The 20,010-nt window shown below is 57.1% G+C and overlaps 1 protein-coding gene across 2 annotated transcripts in view; it reads right to left on the bottom strand.

Moving 5' to 3' along the window:
- The window catches only part of Parvg (parvin gamma), a 20,724-nt gene extending 7,876 nt beyond the window's left edge, over nucleotides 1-12,848 (bottom strand). For both annotated transcript variants that reach the window (XM_004642452.2, XM_023702555.1), the window contains exons 1-11: nucleotides 12,735-12,848; nucleotides 11,514-11,608; nucleotides 11,066-11,130; nucleotides 10,223-10,325; nucleotides 8,866-9,006; nucleotides 7,984-8,099; nucleotides 7,238-7,293; nucleotides 6,122-6,144; nucleotides 3,289-3,347; nucleotides 2,549-2,617; nucleotides 346-447 (exon numbers count right to left, since the gene is read on the bottom strand). In XM_004642452.2, the coding sequence (XP_004642509.1) occupies nucleotides 346-447; nucleotides 2,549-2,617; nucleotides 3,289-3,347; nucleotides 6,122-6,144; nucleotides 7,238-7,293; nucleotides 7,984-8,099; nucleotides 8,866-9,006; nucleotides 10,223-10,325; nucleotides 11,066-11,130; nucleotides 11,514-11,601 (822 nt within the window). In that variant the 5' untranslated portion in view covers nucleotides 11,602-11,608; nucleotides 12,735-12,848. The remainder of the gene's footprint in view (nucleotides 1-345; nucleotides 448-2,548; nucleotides 2,618-3,288; nucleotides 3,348-6,121; nucleotides 6,145-7,237; nucleotides 7,294-7,983; nucleotides 8,100-8,865; nucleotides 9,007-10,222; nucleotides 10,326-11,065; nucleotides 11,131-11,513; nucleotides 11,609-12,734) is intronic.
- Between the last annotated feature and the right edge of the window lie 7,162 nt (nucleotides 12,849-20,010).

Genomic DNA, 20,010 nt, shown 5'->3' with positions numbered 1-20,010 from the left:
TGGATGGATGGATGGATGGATGGATGGATAGATACATAGATACATGGACATGTGAATACATAGATGGATGAATGGATGGACAAATGGGTGGGTGGGTAGATGGATGTGTGGATGCATGGATGTGTGAATTCATGTATGTATGTATGTATGGATAGAGGGATGAATAGGTAGCTGAGCATGCAAATGGATTAATGGGTGGATGGATGGGTGGGCAGGTGGGTGGGTGGATGAGTAGATGGGCAGACGTACAAATAAATAAATTTCTTCTCTTTTCCCCTTCACTACCAACTCTGTAGATCTGTCCACCCAAGATAGATAGCCTCAGAAAATCTTCGGAAAACTCACCATTTCTGCAGGAGAGCTGGGAGTGAGGTAGAACTCCTTCAGGTGCAGGAAGAACCCTTGCAGTTGTCCAATCAGCAAGAGCAAGACGACTCCATCTGCAAACTGCAAAGGAGGGACCCGAGGCTCAGCGCGGAGAAGGCGGATAGAGGGACTCTCTCTGCTGTTCACCAGCTGCGTGGCCCTCAAGAGGTCGTGCTGGCTCTCCGAGCCTGCGGTTCCCTTCTGAGCCATGTGGATGACATTCCCAGTTTTTATCCCCACACAGCGGTGATAGGCCATCTTGCACACAGTACATACTCAATAAAAAGCTGCTTCCCAACTTGATGCAGAATAACCTTGTATCAGTGTGTAAGTGACATTTTATTCCATGAGCTGCAGAAACGCTGAAGGAAACAGAGGTAAGTGTACAATTATGCCGTCAGGAAAGGGCAGAAAGCATCACCCTGAGCCTCTCTGCGGCTGCCACATTAATATTTCTGTCTGTTCTGTGTGCTCAGAGATAAAGCTGCCACCTCTGCTACCAGCACATCATGTGCTAGTATAATCCTATTGAGTCTCTTCAAAGCCCCAAGACACTAGATTGGATATTGGAAGAAAAAACCAGCGCTCCGAGTCCTTAATGGAATTTACTTGGGTTGCGTCTGTTCTGATGCTGTTAGCTTGGGCCTGGAATCTCGCCTGCTGCTGTTCCTGGCGCAGAGCACACGGGACTCCATCTCCCTCCCTATTCGAAGGTCTCTAAAACGCCATGCCCGGATGCGCCAGGCTCCTCCGGCACCGGCCTTTTCCCCAAGGAGAGGCAGGGGTCAACAAGGCAGAATAGAAACTTCAGAAACCATCCCGCCTGTGGACCGCATAAAGCAGAACAAAACCACGAATGTCTCACTGACTGCAAGCTGGCCATGTGGCAGGCCACGTGGATCCCCGACACTCATCATCTCCTGTAGGAGAAGTGGTCAAAAGATACAATGGCTAATATTTACATTTTTTAAAAATGTGTCACAGCTATAGGCACACTTCCCAAGTACAACCCCCACACACTTTCGGTTCACTGGTCCCGTTGCTCCCGCCACTTTCTGAAGCTGCTCTGGAAGGGCTCTTTCGTGGGGGTCTCTAGTTACACTGTCATGGCCATCTCAGTGCTCTGAGTCCACTCAAAAAGCTGGCCTTCCGTGGTCATTCTGACTTTGGGGAGGAGCGAGAAGTTGCACAGGGAGTAAGGTGGTGAGAACACGCCATTATGGCTTTCCGGGCTGCCTTTCCTTCGGACGGCACCTGCCAACAGCACTGACTGTGGATGTTTATCACAGTGTAAAGACGTCCAGGAAAGAGAACCTCCAGAGCTGCTTCAGACTGGCGAGAAGGACAGGGCGAGTGGGTCGGGAGAAGGGGGCGTGGGATGAGGGGAGCTAGTGACAAGGTGTCTTTTACTGTAATAAATACTTTAGCATTTAAACATTCGCCAAGCATTTCAGTCACATTTCAACATCTCAGTCCTCTAAGATCGGCTGGAATCCTTGTGCTCATTTTGTATAAAGAGGAGACTGAGGTTCAGAGAAGTCCAATAATTTGCCTAAGGTCACGCTGCAAATGTGGTATCCTCAGAGCCCAAGGGTCACAAGTGACGAGCACAGGATGGAAGCCCCTCTTCATCTGACTTCCAAGATTTTGACGTGGGTACTATGTCACCACCATACACAGACCTCAAGTGTCTGGCTCGCAGAGTGGTTATGAGCCCAAGCTTCAGCACCAGCTGCCTGGGCTCCAATCCCAGGGCTACCTCTTCATCGCCAGCAGCTGTGGATATTAACCACCCCCTCTGTGCCTCAGTGTCCCTCACTATCAAAGGGGACAATATCAGTCCCCTCTTGGGGGCTGGGTGGGGATTCACTGCATTCATGGTCACTGACAAGACACAGAGGGTGACAGTGAACACTGCCCATGATTCTATCCTGGGACACTTTGGTTCCAGTCCCCTCATCTTTATGTGCCTGCCACAGTTACAAAACTTGTGGGTACAAGTAACAGCTGCTGCAGGAGAGAAGCCCAGGGGGCAGTGCTACCGCCCAGCAGTACACCCCAAGGCTCCCAGAGGTGCCACCCCTGCCCCTGGCCACACAGCCAGATCCTGACTCCTACACAGCCCTCCCCCCTTCCTAAGTAGCAGCCTCTGGCTCTCTGGGGACCCACATCTGTGCCCTACCTGTGTGTCCGGATCCTGCACCGACAGCCCCAAGTGCTGCAGCTTCTGGTTGACAAAGCTCACGATGGCCTGGCCAGGGAACAGCAAGACCCCAGCCGGGCTCTGATATGCCTCCTTCCTGACAATCCCACCCCGTCTGGTCACCGGGACACGGGGGCCCAGGGCGAGAGCAGGATGGGCAGGGCCCCTGGGTGTGCGGGGCAGGGCGCGCGGGGTCAGGGCGCACGGGGGCAGGGCGTGCAGGGGCAGGGCGTGCAGGGACAGGGCGTGCAGGGGCAGGGGCAGGGTGTGCAGGGACAGGGCGTGCAGGGGCAGGGGCAGGGTGTGCAGGGACAGGGTGCGCAGGGGCAGGGCACGCAGGGGCAGGGCGCGCAGGGGCAGGGCGCGCAGGGGCAGGGCGCGCAGGGGCAGGGTGTGCAGGGACAGGGCGTGCAGGGGCAGGGGCAGGGTGTGCAGGGACAGGGCGTGCAGGGGCAGGGACAGGGCGTGCAGGGACAGGGACAGGGCGTGCAGGGGCAGGGCGTGCAGGGGCAGGGCGCGCAGGGGCAGGGCGCGCAGGGGCAGGGCGTGCAGGGACAGGGCGCGCAGGGGCAGGGCGTGCAGGGACAGGGCGCGCAGGGGCAGGGCGTGCAGGGACAGGGCGCGCAGGGGCAGGGTGTGCAGGGACAGGGCGCGCAGGGGCAGGGCATGCAGGGGCAGGGCGCGCAGGGGCAGGGCGTGCAGACAGGGCTCTCTCCTACCTCTTTCACAGCACCCACTTTCTCTGGAGCCAGCTTGAATAATTCATCAAAGACATCCTCTGCAGATCCAGAGCCGATAAATGCCTCATTACTATGCTATTATCTTTGCACCAAACAGGGAAGATTTTCCCACAAAATATCCTCCGAATGATCAGTCCTGAGGGGTAGGTGTTTTCTCTCACAAATGAGACAAGCCTGGTGTGGCCACTGCTGTCCGGGCTGCGTGGCCTCAGGGAGTCACCTGCCCTTTCTGTGCCTTGGATTCCCCGTCATGGTGGGGACACTGCCAAGATGATGTGGGTGGCGGATGCAGACACGTGGCACCTTGACTTGATGTCTATGACCTCAGAGAGCCTGGTCCTGCCCGCATTGCCTGGGGCACTGTGCCCACTCAGATGTCCCCAGCCACTGGCCCGGACCACCCTCCTCCCTGTCCTCTGTTCACCATGGCCCACAGATGCCATGCCCACCCCCCAGCCATTCCCAGTCTCTGGGCTGCAGAGAGGGGATGTCTGGCCTCTCAGTGTCTGACCTGCAGCAGCTGAGGGTCTGGGGACAGTAAGAGGCTCAGGCCTGAGTCCAGCCACGGGCTCCCATGTCCTCAGACCCAGGCTTTTTGTGCCAGTGCAGGCCCCGTGATTTGCAGGCAGTGCAGTTCCGGGGGCCTCCAGGCTTCGGGCCCTGAGCACCCGGGGCATTTGGAGGGTGCCTTCAACTCTGCCACTCTGCAGCCACGTGACTCTGAGGAAGTCACTGCACCCTACCACCCTCCAGGCCCTTGTTTGCAAGGGAAAAGCCACATGAGATGGCATCGTGCACACTGGAACCCTTGGACATCAACCAGCAAGGGGAAGCACCCCCTCCCCACCAGGCCTCTGGCCGTGTCCAGGACAGCTGCTGCTGAGAGTGCCATTGTGCCCTGGGTCCCGGCCTTCACCATGACACCTTCCTCACACTGCCCCAAACTCTGCTCCAGGGTCACCCTGGGTGCTCATGCCATGCCCCACCCCACCCCACACAGGCCTCAGAAGCCCTCAAGCCCTGCCTTCCTTCCCCACAGGTCACTGAGTCTACATCTGCATGTGATGCACCTCTCGTGCCACTCCTGCCCACAGCAGGAACCCAAGCAAAGGATTTGGGGAGGAAATGAGTGTTAGCAGGTAAGGAGGGCAAGCATAAGTGGATGGGCAGCATCCATACGTGGAAGGGAGGATGTATGGCAAGAGAGTGGATGAATGGATAGATTTATAAGAGGGTAGGTGGGAGGGTAGGTGGATGGCAGATATGTGGATGGGTGGATAGGTTGGTGGTTGCATGGAAGGCTGGGTAGATGAACATGGATAATGAATATGTGGATGGATAGATGGATGAATGGATGGATGGATGGATGGATGGATGGATGGATGGATGGATGGATGATTCAGGGATAGATGGATGAGTGGGTACATATATGGATACTTATGTGAGTGGGTGGTGGATGAATGATGGATGGATGGATGGATGGATGGATGGATGGATGGATGGATGAGCAGGTGGCCAGATGGATGGGTAGATGGATGGATGGATGGATGGATGGATGATTCAGGGATAGATGGATGAGTGGGTACATATATGGATACTTATGTGAGTGGGTGGTGGATGAATGATGGATGGATGGATGGATGGATGGATGGATGGATAAGTGAGCACATGAATGGATGGTGGGTGGATGGATGGATGGATGGGTGGGCAGGTGGCCAGATTGATGGGTGGATGGATGGATGGATGAATGGATAAGTAGGCACATGGATGGATGATGGGCAGGTGTTCAGATGGATGGATGGATGGATGGATGGATGGATGGATAAGCAGGTAGCCAGATTGTGTGGATGGATGGATGGATAAGTGGGCAGATGGATGGATGGATGGATGGATGGATGGATGGATGGATGGATGATTCATGGATACATGAGTAAGTAGATAGATACATGGACAGATTCTTATGTGAGTGGGCGATGTATGTATGTATGTATGTATGGATGGATGGATGGATGGATGGATGAGCAGTGGGCAGGTGCATGAATGGACAGACAGACAAATGGACAGATGGATAGATGGGGTGGTAGATGGGTGCATAGATGGATGGATATGTGGAAAAAAATGATGGATGAGCAGATGAATAGCTGACCTTTCCACCATGATGAGGAAAGAAATAGCCACTCCATCAGACAGCAGCAGCTGCACAACCAAGCGCTCACCCCACGCTCCTCGTGTGCTGTATACACCACACATTGTCTCCTGTGACCTCCCCACTAGCTCACGAAGTAGGTGCCACCACTAATCCCAGTTTGTAGCTGAGGAAACTGAGGCATGGCTATTAAGACACCTGTCTGACAGGGGCCGGGGAGATAGCTCAGTAGAATAAGCACTTTCTCCATAGGGCCTGAGTTCAATCACTGGCTCTGGAAAAAAAAAAGGACACCTGCCCAAACCACCTGCCTAATAAGGGAAAGAATTAGTTCCTGCACCCAGGCTCCAGAGTCCGCTCCGCCAACTACTCCACATCACCCTATGTGGATGATCTCTGTCCCCAGAGGGGCAATAGCAAGCAGTCAGCTTCATGGATGGGCAGGTGGACAGAAGGAGGCAGAGATGACAGGAATTAAGCCTGAGGCCACACAGTAGGAAGCAGGGAAAGGAAGGGCACCAGCAGTTAACCGTATATCCATCCATCCATCCATCCATCCATCCATCCATCTGCCCACTTATCCATCCATCCATCCACCCATGGTTGCATGTCCACCCCAACCCACATTGGAAGGGAAGCCCCTCCTTCCACCAGAAAAGTACTCACTTGGAGTTTGGTCCTTGTCTGTACTAAAAAGGAGGAAAAAAGCAAACAGTTAGAGGAATATGCAGACCCGGAGCATCCCTCCCCTTCCAAGCTCAGCACTCCAGGTTCCAGGGCCAAAGCATGCTGTTGCATTCCAGACAGACTTGTGGGCAGGTCAAGCCCCTCTGACCACAGCACTCCAGACAGGAGAGGGGTCACCCAGGGTGGTGCTCAGCAGCCCGAGACAGAGACTCAGGCTCAGCACAGGCCAGTGCAGCTGGGGGGCAACAGTCCCTGTGCCGTCCACAGATCCATGGGACGCAGCCATGGCCTATGACTAGACAGCAGCCCCAGAAGAGACCATGAGCCAGAAACCCCCAGGTAAGCTGCTCCAAAAGTGTGAGAAGAATGAAAATTGTGCTTAGTCTGGGAACACTTGTTACACAGCATTTGGTAACTCATACAAAAAGCCAAAAATCTTCAACATCCCCAGCAGCGGCCAGGTTCACCCAGCCACACCCTGGTCTGGGCCAGCTGCATGTGAAGACAGTGAAGGAGGAGCAGCCTCTAGCCCTTGAGGCCCAGCTCCCTCCTGGGGACCCTGGGAGAGGCATTTTGCTGCCTTTAAAAGCAGAGAATCTTGCTTCTGCGGAGCAGGGGCAGGGCTGAAGACACAGCGCCAAAACCAAAAGAATGGGGGTGAAGAAGCCCAACTCTGAGGACGTGCTAGCAACAGCCATGCTCGGGCCCTGGGAGACCCAGAAGGAGCATGCATCCCTACAGGTGCCATCCCAGGCTGCCGAGAGGCCGCTGGGTCAGAGTCACACCAAGTGAGGATGTGCGCCAGCAAATCCACCCCACCCCATTCTGGGCCTTTGCGACCAGGTCCCTGCAACCCGTGCAGCAGCTCAAGGGCAGAAACATTCTGCTCCAAGTAGAGAGGCTCTGTGACTCTCTGGGCAGAACCCATGTCCCAAACCCAGAAGCTGTGTTTCCTGGATGTCGCCGCTGCAGAGGCTGTGGCTGGGTGGCCTGAGTGGGCCAGGCAGGGACCTGCAGAGGACTTGCATGCTACAGCAGGGCAGAGGGGTCAGGAAGCAGCAGGCGCGGAGACGGAGAGGTCCCTTCTGCCCTCACCTGCTGCCTGTGAGCTGCTCCTCCCACTTCTCCGACTTGAGGCCGCTCTTGGCTCTCTAGGAGAGGAAAGCAAGGGACCACTGAGACCCCTCCTGTGGACCCAAAGCTGCCCCGGGAAACCCCTATCTCCTCCTGGGCATGGGCCCCATGATGCTGTGGAAGGGCCCTCCATGAGCCCTGGAGTGCGAGGACGGTGACCATGACAGCCTCATGCTCAAGGCAGCTTGGCTCTTGGGGACAGTGTCAGCGACGCTGGCCTGCATGACTGCTTCGAGCAGGTGACGCAAAGCCTCAGACCCCTCAGGCGAGTTTTAATGAGTGGGTTTGGAAAAATTAGGCCTGAGTGGGAGTGCATTGGTGGGTCATAGGTTGTCCCATTAGGATGAATCAGGAAGGTCCTGGCCTTGGGACCTGTGGGATAGGGTGGGGACCCCCACGGGAGCAGGAGGTGCCCCAGCTATAGGGCTTGGAGCACAGACTCACTCACACACATGGAATGGGCTGGGAGCATGTGACATGGTCGGGGAGGCAGCACCTTTGCCTCAGTGGTATGAAGTCCCCAGTAGCCCCAGTGTGGTCACACAACACAGGTGTCACCTGCTGGGAGCTTCCTAACACTCCTGACCCCAGCTTTTGGTACAACCCTGCTGCAGTCCCAGGGTCACCTGCTGCGTCTCCCAGCCCGGGTCACCCCTGTCCCACAAAGCCCGGGGCACAGGTGTCAGTTTGAAAGGATGGCCCAATACCTCAATGGTGACGACCTCTACCCGGACGTTGGGTGGCAGGGCCAGAGTGGGCTGGAAGTGCCGGGCCAGGGCCACCAGCAGGTGCAGAGTGGCCAGCAGGTCCTTGCTGAAGATGGCTGGGAGAGGAGAAGCACCCAGATCAGAGCAGGGGCCCACAGAGCAGCCACCGAGCCTCCTTGTCCACAGGGCCACCCTCTGCAGACCGGTTTGTGGGTTGACTCAAGTGACCCCATGTTGATTCTGGCAATTCTCACACCTCAGGAAGACAAGAGAGCCATGCCCAAAGCCACAAGTGTTCCTGGTCCCTGGAGGGCACAGTGGAACCCTCTTATCAACTTCGCCACTGGAATTGATGGGGATCACGGGTGCCCCTGTGAACACAGTCGACAGGTGCAAGCCAGAGTGTGGACAGGGACAGAGCTTTAGATACAAAGATGCTCCCCGCAGCACTGTGTACATGGACAGCAGATCAACCCATGGTCAGTGTGACTGAACCCTCCTCAGATGTAAGCCAGCTATGACTTAATTCGGGGTCACCCCATGAATATCGGTGATTGATGGGGTGGGGACAGGACCTAACCAAATTGGGTTTGGCAATGGAACTTCTGTTACACCTCTGCCGCCCGACCTTGGAGGAGCCACTCCACTCCTCTGGGCCTCAGCCTGTCCATCTGGAAGATGGGGAGGAGACCGAGACCCAAGTGGCAAAATACTCTTCAGCCAACAGCTAACGGGTGCTTCAGGGAGGAGTGAAGGTTTTGTATCCTCTACGTTGCTAAAAGGCAGGTCCAACAGCTTTCGGTTAAACGGATCTGGGAGCTGGGTACACCCTGCCTCTGGTACCCGCTGCCCACAGGGTGGCATCACCTTGGAGCCACGCACCGTCCACACTCCATGGAACCTGCAGCTCCTCTGTGCCCAGGCTCTGGCTCACAGCCCCAAGCACCACCTCCAGCTTGCGCCTCTGGCTGGCAGCCGTCAGGGCGATCTCCTCGGCCTCCAGCTTGAGCCCCGCCAGCTTCTCTGTGGCAGAAGAGGGTGTGAGGTCAGAGAGGCGGCACAGGATCCTGACAGTGGGGACCAGGCCCGGCCGGTGCCCTGGACCGCCCAGGCCACGTGCAGAGCATCAGCAGGACAGCCGCGTGGGCGCATCCACCTCAGATGACCCCGTCCACTCAGGAAACGGGCCAAGAAAGAGGCTGTGCGTCGGAAGCAGGCCACAGCCTCCCGGCTGCCCTCCGTGGCCCGATCCACCCAGTCACTGCTGGGCCCGAACCTGCCCAGCGATGGTCACTGCAGTCCCACAGGCTAGTGTGGCCTAGTGGTTAAAGCCGAGGCTCCTGGGCACCTTCCTGCCCATTTTCTTTTCTTTCTTTCCTCCTCTTGGCAGGAGTGGGAAGAGACCCCAGGACCTCCCCACTGAGCTACATCCCCAGCCCTTTTTCATCTTTTGAGACAGCATCTCACTAAGCTCTCAGTTGCCCCGACTGAGCCTGAACTTGTGATCCTCCAGCCTCAGTCTTCCAGAGTGCTAGAAACAAAGACGCAGGCTTCCGCCCTTGGCTGACCCCTACTCTGCTGGAGGAGCAGGCGGAGGACTGAAGGCCTGAGGCTGTCTGTGCCACATGGTCCAGCGGTGGGCCACTGTGAGACCTTGGGCAAGTCGCTGGCCTCTCAGAGCCCCGTTTCCTCATCTGTAAAGTGGGGCCAGAAAGCATCCAGAGCCGTCTCTGAGGACTGACCGTGCCTGCTCCGGGAAGAGCCCAGGAAGCCTTCATTCTGGCTGGCAGGAGGCTCGGCAGGCCTCATGAGCCCAGCCCCAGAGGGGCCCCACACGCTGCCCCTCACCCGTAAATCAGACAGACACCCTGGCCTGGGCACTAAGTCAGGCGGGGCTCCAGGCTTGTGGGGAAGACCTGCGGGGCTCGGAGGTGAGGGCTCTGCTGTGAGGGGCTCTGCAGACGGGCCTATGGATGAGACAGGAGGCGCCAGCCCACCCACTCCTGCCCCTGCTGCCGGGACACTTCACCCGTGAGGACCTGCTTTCCTGGGGACAGGGGCAGCAGGTTTCTTTATCTTTTGGTCCCTAGAAACAGCAGGTGCCTGATCAGTGTTGGACGGCGGAGCTGTGCGGATGTGGGATCCTGACCGGAGCACAGCTCCAGGCCAGGTCATCTGGAGGGCAGGAGTAGCGTCCCTTCGGAGGCCGGAAGTGGGGGCCGGGAGGGGCGGGGCTTACGGAAGAGGTGGTGCAGGATGAGCCCATCAAATACGTCCTCCTCCAGGCTTCGGACCACGATGTGCTCGGGCAGGAGGGTGGCGTTGATCCACTCCATCAGCACCTGCGGCCCACAGGGCACGGCTGGGGCGGGCACAGCCTGGGTAGCCTCGTCGCAGCTGGGGACGCCTAGCCAAACTCGGAGGCCTCGTCAGCGTCATTGCCTCCAGGAAGCCCTACCTGATCTCTGGCGGTTGGGGCTGCTCCAGGCTACACAGACCCCAGGTCTCCCCGCCGCACCCCCAGGGCTGCAGGACCTCATGGGTGAGGTTTCGGTGCCTGACCACCACCCCAGATATGTAAGATGGGGGCTCGGCAGCGCATGGGGAGATGGGAACAACCGGATAACAGGTCCCCGGTAACAGAAAGCCCAGGCAGCCTTGGAACCCAGGAGAAATGCGGACCGGGTCGACCCTGCCGTCAGCACATGGAGCGGAGTGAAGCCAGGGGTGCCAGGCGCAGGGCACTACCTGTCACTCGGAGAAGACAGGGATAGATCCCCTGCACCTCCAGGCTCTGTTGACAACTTGATTATGCACCCAGTATGGGGTTGAGCCTGGTGGGTTTGCTGAAGGCAGGAAGCGGGTGGGTGAGGAGGTGGCACCCACAAAATCTAAGTGGGGAAGTGGTGCAGCCCTGGAGACTTCCCTGGGAGAGGTGGCAGCCAGGCTACATGGGTCTGGAGGAGTGGGCAGAAGACCAGAGGCCCGAGCCCATCCGTGCCATGTGGCCAGCGGTGGCAGCACCAGGGTCACGGCCATCGTCAGAGCAGAGGACCGGGTTCAGGGCTCGGGGCTGCCATACCTTTTGCAGCTCTACGAACTTGGGGTCCTTCCGGGAATTGGGGGGCAGGTATTTCTTCTTTTCTCCTGGGAGCACAGGGAGCCTGTGTCAGGAGAACCTGGGGACATTTTGTTCCAAGGACCAAGGTGGGCACTGCCAGGCTGCCCGGCTCCCTGACATGGAGGGCCCTGTGCCCTCTGAGGCCTGCGGCTCCTTCCTCCTTTCCCTGAGGCCTCCCTCAGCAGCCAGGCTCAAGGTGCACACAAGGCTGTGGGGACCAGCTGATCCCGGTGTAGCAGGGAAACTGAGTCAGCCCATGGCACAACCTTGCACACGCAGCCCTCACGTGGCCCCGACACAGGCTGCAAGGTCTGCCTTGTGCAGGCCAGGAGTGCCAAGAGAGCTCCAGGGCCCGGCCCCCTGGGGCTCCCCGCCCCACACCTACAGCCCTCCCCTGCCTGCCTTGCACCTTGAGGCAGCTCCTCCCCGTCTTCCTCCATGGATGGAGCCATGCCCTTGGGGAGCTGCAGCAGGTTGTAGAGGGGCTCGGGCTCCATCTTCTCCCTGGAGGGCGAGGGACAGAGGGTAGTGTTGTGGTCCCTGAAGGCTTAGCTTGCCCTGTCCTCACCACGCCCCCCGCACTACAGACCCCTGGGGTGGGATCCAGGCTGCTCTGCAGAGCCCTGGACATCCTGGGGTGAGCTGTAGGGTAGGGGCAGCTACCTGGGCCCAGAAAAAGCTGTGCTTTTGATACCCCAAGCCAGAACAAGACTGACCCCAGGCAGCAGCCCCAGTCCTGCGGGAACAGAGGGGCTCACAGGGAGGTGGCCTCGGTCCTGCACAAGGCTCTCCATGGGGCCTGGCCTCCGCAGCCTGTTCCAGGCCTTGGGGTACTTGGGGCTCTTGTCCACAGAGCCCAAGACACATGTTCCACGAGGAAGGGCAGCCTCCCCCCTTGTCATTGTTACAGGCAGTGCCGGGCCTGCCCTAGCCTGGGAGCCCACGCGAGCCAGCCAGGCCCCTTCCGGTCCCAGCCACTTCCTCTCTGCAGTGGCTTCCCTCACTGTGCTGAAGCATCCCCCTCCCTCTGCCCGTCTGTCCACCCCACATCCGCCTAGCACCCCAATCCCATCCAGATATTTGGGTGGAGAGGTCACCTGGCAGGTGCCCGAGCAGGGAGCCCTGGCTCTGTGGGGTAGAAGTACCCTGGGCCCCTGTCCTTAGGCTGGTAGCATCCCAGGGGACACACACAAGGACTAGCACTTGGCCCCCGATTCCGGTCGGACACTGGCTGTGTGAGTCTGGGCCAAGCCCTTCATGTCCCTGGTCCTGATGCATTTGTTCAAAACAGGGTAGACATGGCCCAGGGTGCAGACCTGGCGTCGCCTCTCATGTGGGGCGGCCCTGGGTGGGCCCTACCCTGCCCTGGGCCTCGGTGACTGCCTTCCTCCTCCATGGACTGATGAGGACCGGGGAAGGCAATTGCAGAAAGGGTGGACAGGACACGAGGACAGGTGGAGTCCTCTCTCCCCACCCTCCCTGTTGGCCTCAGCTGAGTCTCTGGCTGCCTTCTGCCCCACCCCCACCCCTGCTGCTTCTCAGGGCTCCCCTGTGCCCTGGGGTTCTGGCACGTGGCCAGGCAGAAGGGCCAGGCAGCTGGGGCTCCAGGCTGGGCTGCACAAAGACTCACCGGCTGCTTTTCGACAGGCCTGGGGCTCACAGCGCAGGTTCCGGTTCTGTGGGGCTCCCAGGGCCCCAGTGGTGAGAGGCACGGTGGGTGGTGGCTGCGACTTCCTCTGGGGCTGCTCAGAGATGGCCCTGTGAGTGCTTCCTCCTCCTCTGTGCGGCTCAGAGGTTCAGGGCCCAAACCCCACCCACCCGGGCTCAGAGGTTCAGGGCTCAAGCCCACCCACCTGGGCTCAGAGGTTCAGGGCTCAAGCCCACCCACCCGGGCTCAGAGGTTCAGGGCTCAAGCCCACCCACCCAAGGCTCTGCCTTGTCTGGCTTCTCCAGATGCTGGGGCTTCAGGCAACAGGGACACCCCCTGTCTGATGTCCAACCTCCCTCCCTCCTCCCTGCCCCCTGCTCTGTCTTCTCACCTTCAGAACAGCAAGGCAAAAATGGGGGCTCAGTTCTCTAAGCCCCCACCCTCAGCAGACTCTGCTGTGCCTCACCTGGGCATCTCCCGCCACCACCCAGGCCACTCATCCAGCCTGGACCACACAGGGTCCCCAAGAGCAGAACCACATCCCCCAGTCACCCCAGCCGACCCTTCACCCTCAATCGCCAAAACCCATCAATGGAGCTCTAAAATCCCTAAGGTAAAGCCCACCTGCAAGCCCAGCCCACAAGTCCTGCCCCGGTAGCTTGGCTACACCCAACCCCACCCTCATCCCTAACCTCCTCCTTCCTTTCCCTAATGTGTCTTTCTAAAGGATGATCAAAAATATAGTAAATGCTGCTGCCACAGGCTGTCTGACAGAAGGGCAGACTCAAAGATAGAAGTTGTGTGTCCTTGTTCACCTCATTCACCAGATCTGGCACCGTGTGGCTTTGTCCCCCAAAAAAATTCACTGTGAAAGAGAAATATTTGCAATCGATTCAGGACATTGAGGCAGCCACATGGCACAACTGAAGACCCTCAAGAAGGGGGACTTCCAGAACTGCTACCAAAAGTGGCAAGAACCATGGGATAAGTGTGTTTGAAGCAAGTGGGAGGATTTGGACGGGGATTCGTGGCAGTGAAAAAATTAAACATTCTCTGTCTTCGGGTCACTCTGCATAGCTGCAGGCTGCAAGTCCTCCAGCTGGACCTTGAGCTTCGTTTCTAAATTATGACCTGCTCTGGTTGAGCTAAAGGCAGTGAGGATCTCGCCACCGCAAGAAGTGGACTCCGGTGGATTGCGATGTACAGAGGCCAAGCTGTCACCTGTTGTCCCCCAGCTCTAAGGCATGGCGGCTGGGTTGGTGGCTGGTGCCTTACACTGAGCAGTAAGCGTGGGCTGTGCCAGGGCTGAGGGATGGGCTTGCTCTTCAGTGTCAAGGCAGGAACCCAGCCAGGCCCTCCCCTTCTGCCTCCCAGGCGTGTGCCGAGGCCCTGTGGCTTCACTGCGCCCCGGAAGCTGCTCTTCTCTCTCAAGGCTGCAGGGCAGAGGCAGCTGAAAAGCGGACACAGGCTCGAATCCCACATGGTGTGGGGGGAGGACACGGACCATACCCACAGCTCACGGTGCGGAGGGCAGGGCTGCATTTAGGGAAGAGAGGACTCTACAAAATAGAATCAGCCCCTACTCACCTCTCAACACCCCAGGCCCCAAGTGCCAGAGGGGGCCCTGTTCTGGGTCAGACAGAAAGGTTTGCTGTGCTGGGAAAGCTGCAGGGACCCTGCCCATGTGCCCACCTTTCAAGGGGTGCAGGGCTGGTGCTCCTCTGTCATGCCCTGCTCTCTGCACGTGCTCCTTCAGCCAGCTGCAGGCAGCCCACAGGAGTGCAGGAGGCCGTGGTGGGAAGGAGTGGGCTGGCAACTCTCTGCTTCCCCTGACTTCTCTCCTTTCTTCTCCCTGAGTACTGAGGATCCAACCCAGGGACTTCTGCTTTTACTTTGGGAGAGGGTCTCCGCTAGCGTTCAGGCTGGCCTCGGACTTGCTGTCCCCCACCTCGGCCTCCCGAGGAGCTGAGATTAGAAGCACCCAGCGCAGCACCCACTCTGCTGCTTTTCTTATTGCAAACTCTTGCCAATTTATGGTAGCAAATTGATGGGAAATACGTGTGGAATGGATGGAGGGCAGGGAGTGGAACTGGGTGTGGGTGGCCCTGGAACTGCATTTGGTGACAGTCAGGGCTGGGGAACTGGTAGGAACCACAGGTGGCTCCATGGCTGGCTGGGCTCTACAGTTGCCTGCACTCAGCCAGGCTGGGACAACAGCAGTCCCTGGGCATGAGGCGTTTCGTGACCCATCTGTCCAGGTAGGGCCCAGAGGACAGCAGTGCACCCTGGAAAGCCCTGCAGTAACAGCTTCTGTGACCCAGAAAGCATGTGGAGAGGCTGCCATGGGAACTTCAGTGGACTGAGGCATTCCAGTATGGCAGTGACCAAGGGTGGCACCAATTCTTCTAAGGCAAGTGGGTGTATCAGTTTTTGCTGCATAACAAGAGGTCCCTAAATGTAAGAGCTTTAATCAATGACAATTTTACTCAGCACGTGGTTTTGAGTAGGCTGGGAAGTTCTTCAGGTCTGGGACAAGCAAGTGGCATCTAGTGGCTTTCCCGACAACCCGTGGCTATTGGGTGTTGGTTATCTACTAGCTTCCCTCCCACCCCTGAGAGCGGGTGGTTGTTATGCTGGAGCTGCTGGCTGTTACGGCACAGCTGTGCATCGTTCAAATGTGTGGTTTATGTGCATAGGTGGTCACCACGGCCCAGGGTGTCCAGTACACGAGCACCCACCAACTCTCTGCTTCCGTCACTTTTATGACTGCCTCTTTGGCGGAAGCAAGTTTCACGCTGGTGCAAGAGTCATGGGGAAGAATAAGCTACGTGTGTGGGCAGAGGGGAGGGGGTTCTTACAGCATTTTTATAAATCATTTTGCACAGTGGGTCCAGCGCAAGTGAGGGAAGTGAGGTCAGAGCAGAGCACAGAATGCTCCAGCCACGGGGCCATGGGGCCACGGGGCTGTGGACTACTGATCCTGGAGCCCTGCATCTGAGATAGATGGGCCACCTACTGAGGATCCACTTGTGAAAACTAGGAGACACTTAACTCCGCACCACCCAGGACTGAGTTGCGCCACCATGACAAAGTCATGGCCCAAAACCCAGCCCTGACCCATTCTCAGATCTTCTGATTGGCGGGGTCCCCTCAGTGGCTTGGCCCCTTCAGGAGCACAGATCTTTTGGAAGTGCCAGGAGCCCTCTGGCACTGTCTAAAAGTAAAAGCATAAAACAAAACCTGCTTGATAGGTGCACGGGTGCACCGTCTGGCTGTGCAGGGTTCAATCTGTGGGACTCGGACGGCAGGGCTGCCCCGATGGTGGCACTGGAGCCAGAACAGATCGGCAGAGCCCGCTGCAGCTCCCCGCATGCAGCTCTCCACTCGGGGATGCATTTTTCTCTATCCAAATTACACAGAAAACATTGACCCAGCAGGAAGGGTAATACGCCACTAGGCTGCAAAGCTGTTAAACTGTCTGGACTGTGACCCCCTGCCTCGGTCTGGAAAGACAGATTCATCCATCCATGGCACCTCACTAAATCTACTCCAGGGACGCTAATGAGCCAACAAGGCCCAGGTGAGTAGGGGACCAAGGCACCACTCCCGCAGCCTGGGTGGTCCGCGTTGCCAGGTAGGTCACTGCCGACTGTGAATGACTTGATCTGTCATTCAATATGCCCTGCAAATTCTACCCCTTTCTGTGTGTCATGAGGCTTTCCAGGCATCTATTTGTTTGGTAACACAGGGACAGCCCCTCCCTAAATGACACCTAAGTGATGTCACTATCATCTACGGCTAAGTAGAAGCACGGTGGGTGGGGGTGGGGTGCACACCCCTATGAATGCTCTGGCTCTGGCAGAGTAACCCACAAGGCTGCCTCAACCCCCCCCCCCCCCCCCCAGCAGGAGCCAGAACTGGAGACTTCTACAGCTGCCCTGGAGGTGGAGCCTGCAGCTCAGCCTTGTGACCCCCAGTGACCCATAAATATGCAAGAAGACCAGGATGCTGGGGACAGAGAGGAGAACCCCAGGCTAGGCCCAGGGCTGCAGCCACAGCTGTCTCTCCCCCTCTTAGGAATGAGCTCCCCACTTTCCACTGGACCCTGGAACAGACTCCATCCTTGACCATGGTATGACTTGAGTGTGACCCCCTAAGACGGGGTGCTGGAAGCTGGACCTCCAGATTCACACACTAAGGGTTGTTGGAGGTGGGGCTTTGGGAGGGGATGGGATGCACTGGGGTGCAAGGGTGGGGTCCCCTTGCTGGCTCCCCTGCTTGCTGGGTCTCACCATGTGATGCCTCCTCTGTGCCACACTACAGCAGGGGAGCCTCAGGACACCCAGCAGATGCCACCACCACGACTTAGACAGTTGTCTCCAGAGCCAGGAGTCAGATAAGCCTCTACTGTCTTTCAGTTCCCCGGGGTTGGGTGACTGAGACACAGTCCCAAATGACCACGGACACGGAACTGTCCACCAGACACTGACTGTCATGGGATCTGCCCATGCACAACGCCAAGTGTGTCAACGGGAAGTATAGCTGGGGTGAGACTCCACAGGCCCTATGGATCACTGGTGAGCAGGAGGCTGCCGTCTCATCCTCAAGCCCAACCTATGGCCTCAGGGGAAATTCCCCGAACTGTTAACTGAAAAAGGGGAAGAGGGAGGCTTATGTCACACCCGTCACACCTGGCCTCTAGGCCCTGCAGGGAGGACCAGAGGTACATGCTGCTGTGGTGGTGTCCTTCAGCTCAGCCCCAGCAGTGAGGCACCTCAGGCTCTGCCAGCTAAGAGGATTCGGTACCCAAGAGAGGTGTCTTCCTACCAGGGGACACGATGACCAGGGCATTAGGTCACAGTGGTCTCCTAATGCCACTGGAGCAACTGGGAAAAAACAGACCACATTGGATGGGGATTTTGAGCCTGATGCCCCAAGGCAAGAAGTGCTGTGGTGACTCAGTCAGGGTGTGGGGGGCCGAGAGCCTGGCAGAGCCCAGGCGCATCCCAGAGGGGCTGTGTCACATGGCATCTGTCCCCAGAAGATGACAGCCACCTCCTGGCAGCGGGAAGAACAAAGACCCAGAGCCCTCAGACAGAAGGCTTCGGGCACCCACAGGGAGACGGTGTGCAGCTGAGGTCGGGGCTGGGGGGAGACTCACTGTGAAAAGCAGAGGAGGAAAGTCACAGAATGACAAGGGCTGGGCCAGCCAAATAGCTCAGCGGATTAAAGCACCTGCTGGCAGGAGCAGGAGCCAGGGGTTCAATCCCCGGGTCTGCCATGCTAGCCCCGCCCCTGGGGTGCACTGAGCCCGCAACTGAGACTGGGCGTGGTGTGCGCCTGTAATCCCAGCTCTTGGGAGGCTGTAAATAGGCGGATACTGTGAGTCCGATCTAGTAGTGAGACCCTGAACACCCTGTAGACCCTGCCCTAAAACTAAAAAAAAAAAAAAGAGAGAGAGAGAATCGCAGGGCCATGGGCAGTTGCAAAAGGAAGGGGGGCAGCCACCTTGCAGAGCATGTGTCAGTACCTACAGCCCTTCCTGGTCCTCGAAGAATCCCAGAAGTTTGTATCTATAATCTCTATTGAGTTAATTCCAATCCACCACTTTCAATGTACCCCGTAGCGAGAAGGAAGACCCTGAGGCATTTGTGGTGTGGGGAGCCCAGGGGGCTTGAGCCCAGCTAGGAGGTGGCTGACCGGAACAGAGGCCTGGATGTGGGCCCGATGTGGGGTTTATTCTTCATGAAGCGGGGGAGTAGCTGGGCCCCCAGTGAATGTGCGAGTGGCGGGAAGCAGGTGAGTGCTGTGAGCTGGGCCAGGCAGCAGGCCTGAAACCAGCTCAGCGACGTGCAGGAAGAAAGGTGCGCAGAAGAAATCACCTTCCTAATGCAGCTGAGGTGTGATGTTCCGGGGCCAGCGCTTCAGCTCTGTTGTGTAATCTCCTATGTCCAGGACATCACAGCCTCTGTCTCGAGGCTCGATCCCAGCCGACATCGCGGAGTGCCGCTCCGGGACAGGCAAACCCCGCCCACATCAGCCTCTTGGGTGAACCCACCGCAGTGCTCAAAGCCAACTGAAGGGAGAAGGAAAAGCCCAGGCCAGCTCTGCGCATGTCCATGCGTGGAAAAAGGGCCAGGCTCAGCCTAATGGAGACAGTGCTGTCACCCAAGTGTCCTCCACAGCTAAGCAGAGCCATGCACAAAGCTCCACAGGACACACGCACACGAGCACGCCTCTTGAGTTACACCTCTCCTGGCCACGCTCTTGCTTTTCAATACCCAAACCTACAGAATGGGTACATCTGCGGCCGTCTCAACACAACGCAGCACAATGTTTTTTCATCCCAACTTTATTTAGGAAACACTTAAATTATGTTTGCATCCAAAAATCTCATTGCAAGCGCACCTCCCCCGACCCCCGCCAAATTGTTTTCACCACATCTGCTTTCCTTCCCTCTTTTTCTGAGCCATTTAAAAATAATCCACAGGGGCTAAGAATGTCACTCAGTGGTAGAGTTCTTGCCTGGCAGCCAGGAAGGTCTGGGTTCAATCCCTTTTACAGCTGAGAAATAAAAATAATTTGCAGGGGTGAATATAAAAAAAATGTATTTTGTGTACAGTGGAATGTTATTGCATCTTACAAGGAGGGGAATTCTGAAACATGCTCCAACACTGACGAACCCTGAGGACTTTGTGAGTACAGTGATGGTCCCATTCCTGTGGCATGTGGATAATGAAATTTATGCAGAGAAGGAAGAACAGTGAATCTAGGGCTGGAACAGCAGAGAATGGGGCGTTCCTGTTTAATGAACATAAGAGTTTCTGTTCTGCTAGATGGCAAGAGTTGTGGAGACTGGCTGCACAAAGAAATGCGAATGTGGGGGCTGGAGAGATAGCTCAGCAGTCTAGGCGCCTGCCTGACAAGCCCAAGGGCCCAGGTGTGAAACCCGGTACCACATGCCATGCTGGCCCCAACTGTGCCGGCCACCAAATCTGGGTGTGGTGCTTCATTCCCAGTGCTGGGGAGGCTGAGACAGGAGGATCACTCCAAATCTGGGCTGTGCAGTGAGACCCTGTACCAAATAAATAAAGATTTAAAAAAAATTTTTTTTTAAAATGTGAAAGCACTCAAGCCTCTTGAAGGGTAATTTTTAGAAGGGCTACAATGATAAGTTGTATATCATGTATATTTTTCTGATGTAGCAAATAAATACATTGCAGGGTCTGTGTTATTTTACCTATAAATACTTCAGAAT

This window comes from Octodon degus, unplaced genomic scaffold (assembly GCF_000260255.1).
Source record: "Octodon degus isolate 3935 unplaced genomic scaffold, OctDeg1.0 scaffold00153, whole genome shotgun sequence".
In the NCBI taxonomy this organism is placed as follows: domain Eukaryota; kingdom Metazoa; phylum Chordata; class Mammalia; order Rodentia; family Octodontidae; genus Octodon; species Octodon degus.
The sequence above is the reverse complement of the archived record's forward strand: the minus strand, read 5'-3'. Positions and strand labels throughout refer to the sequence as shown.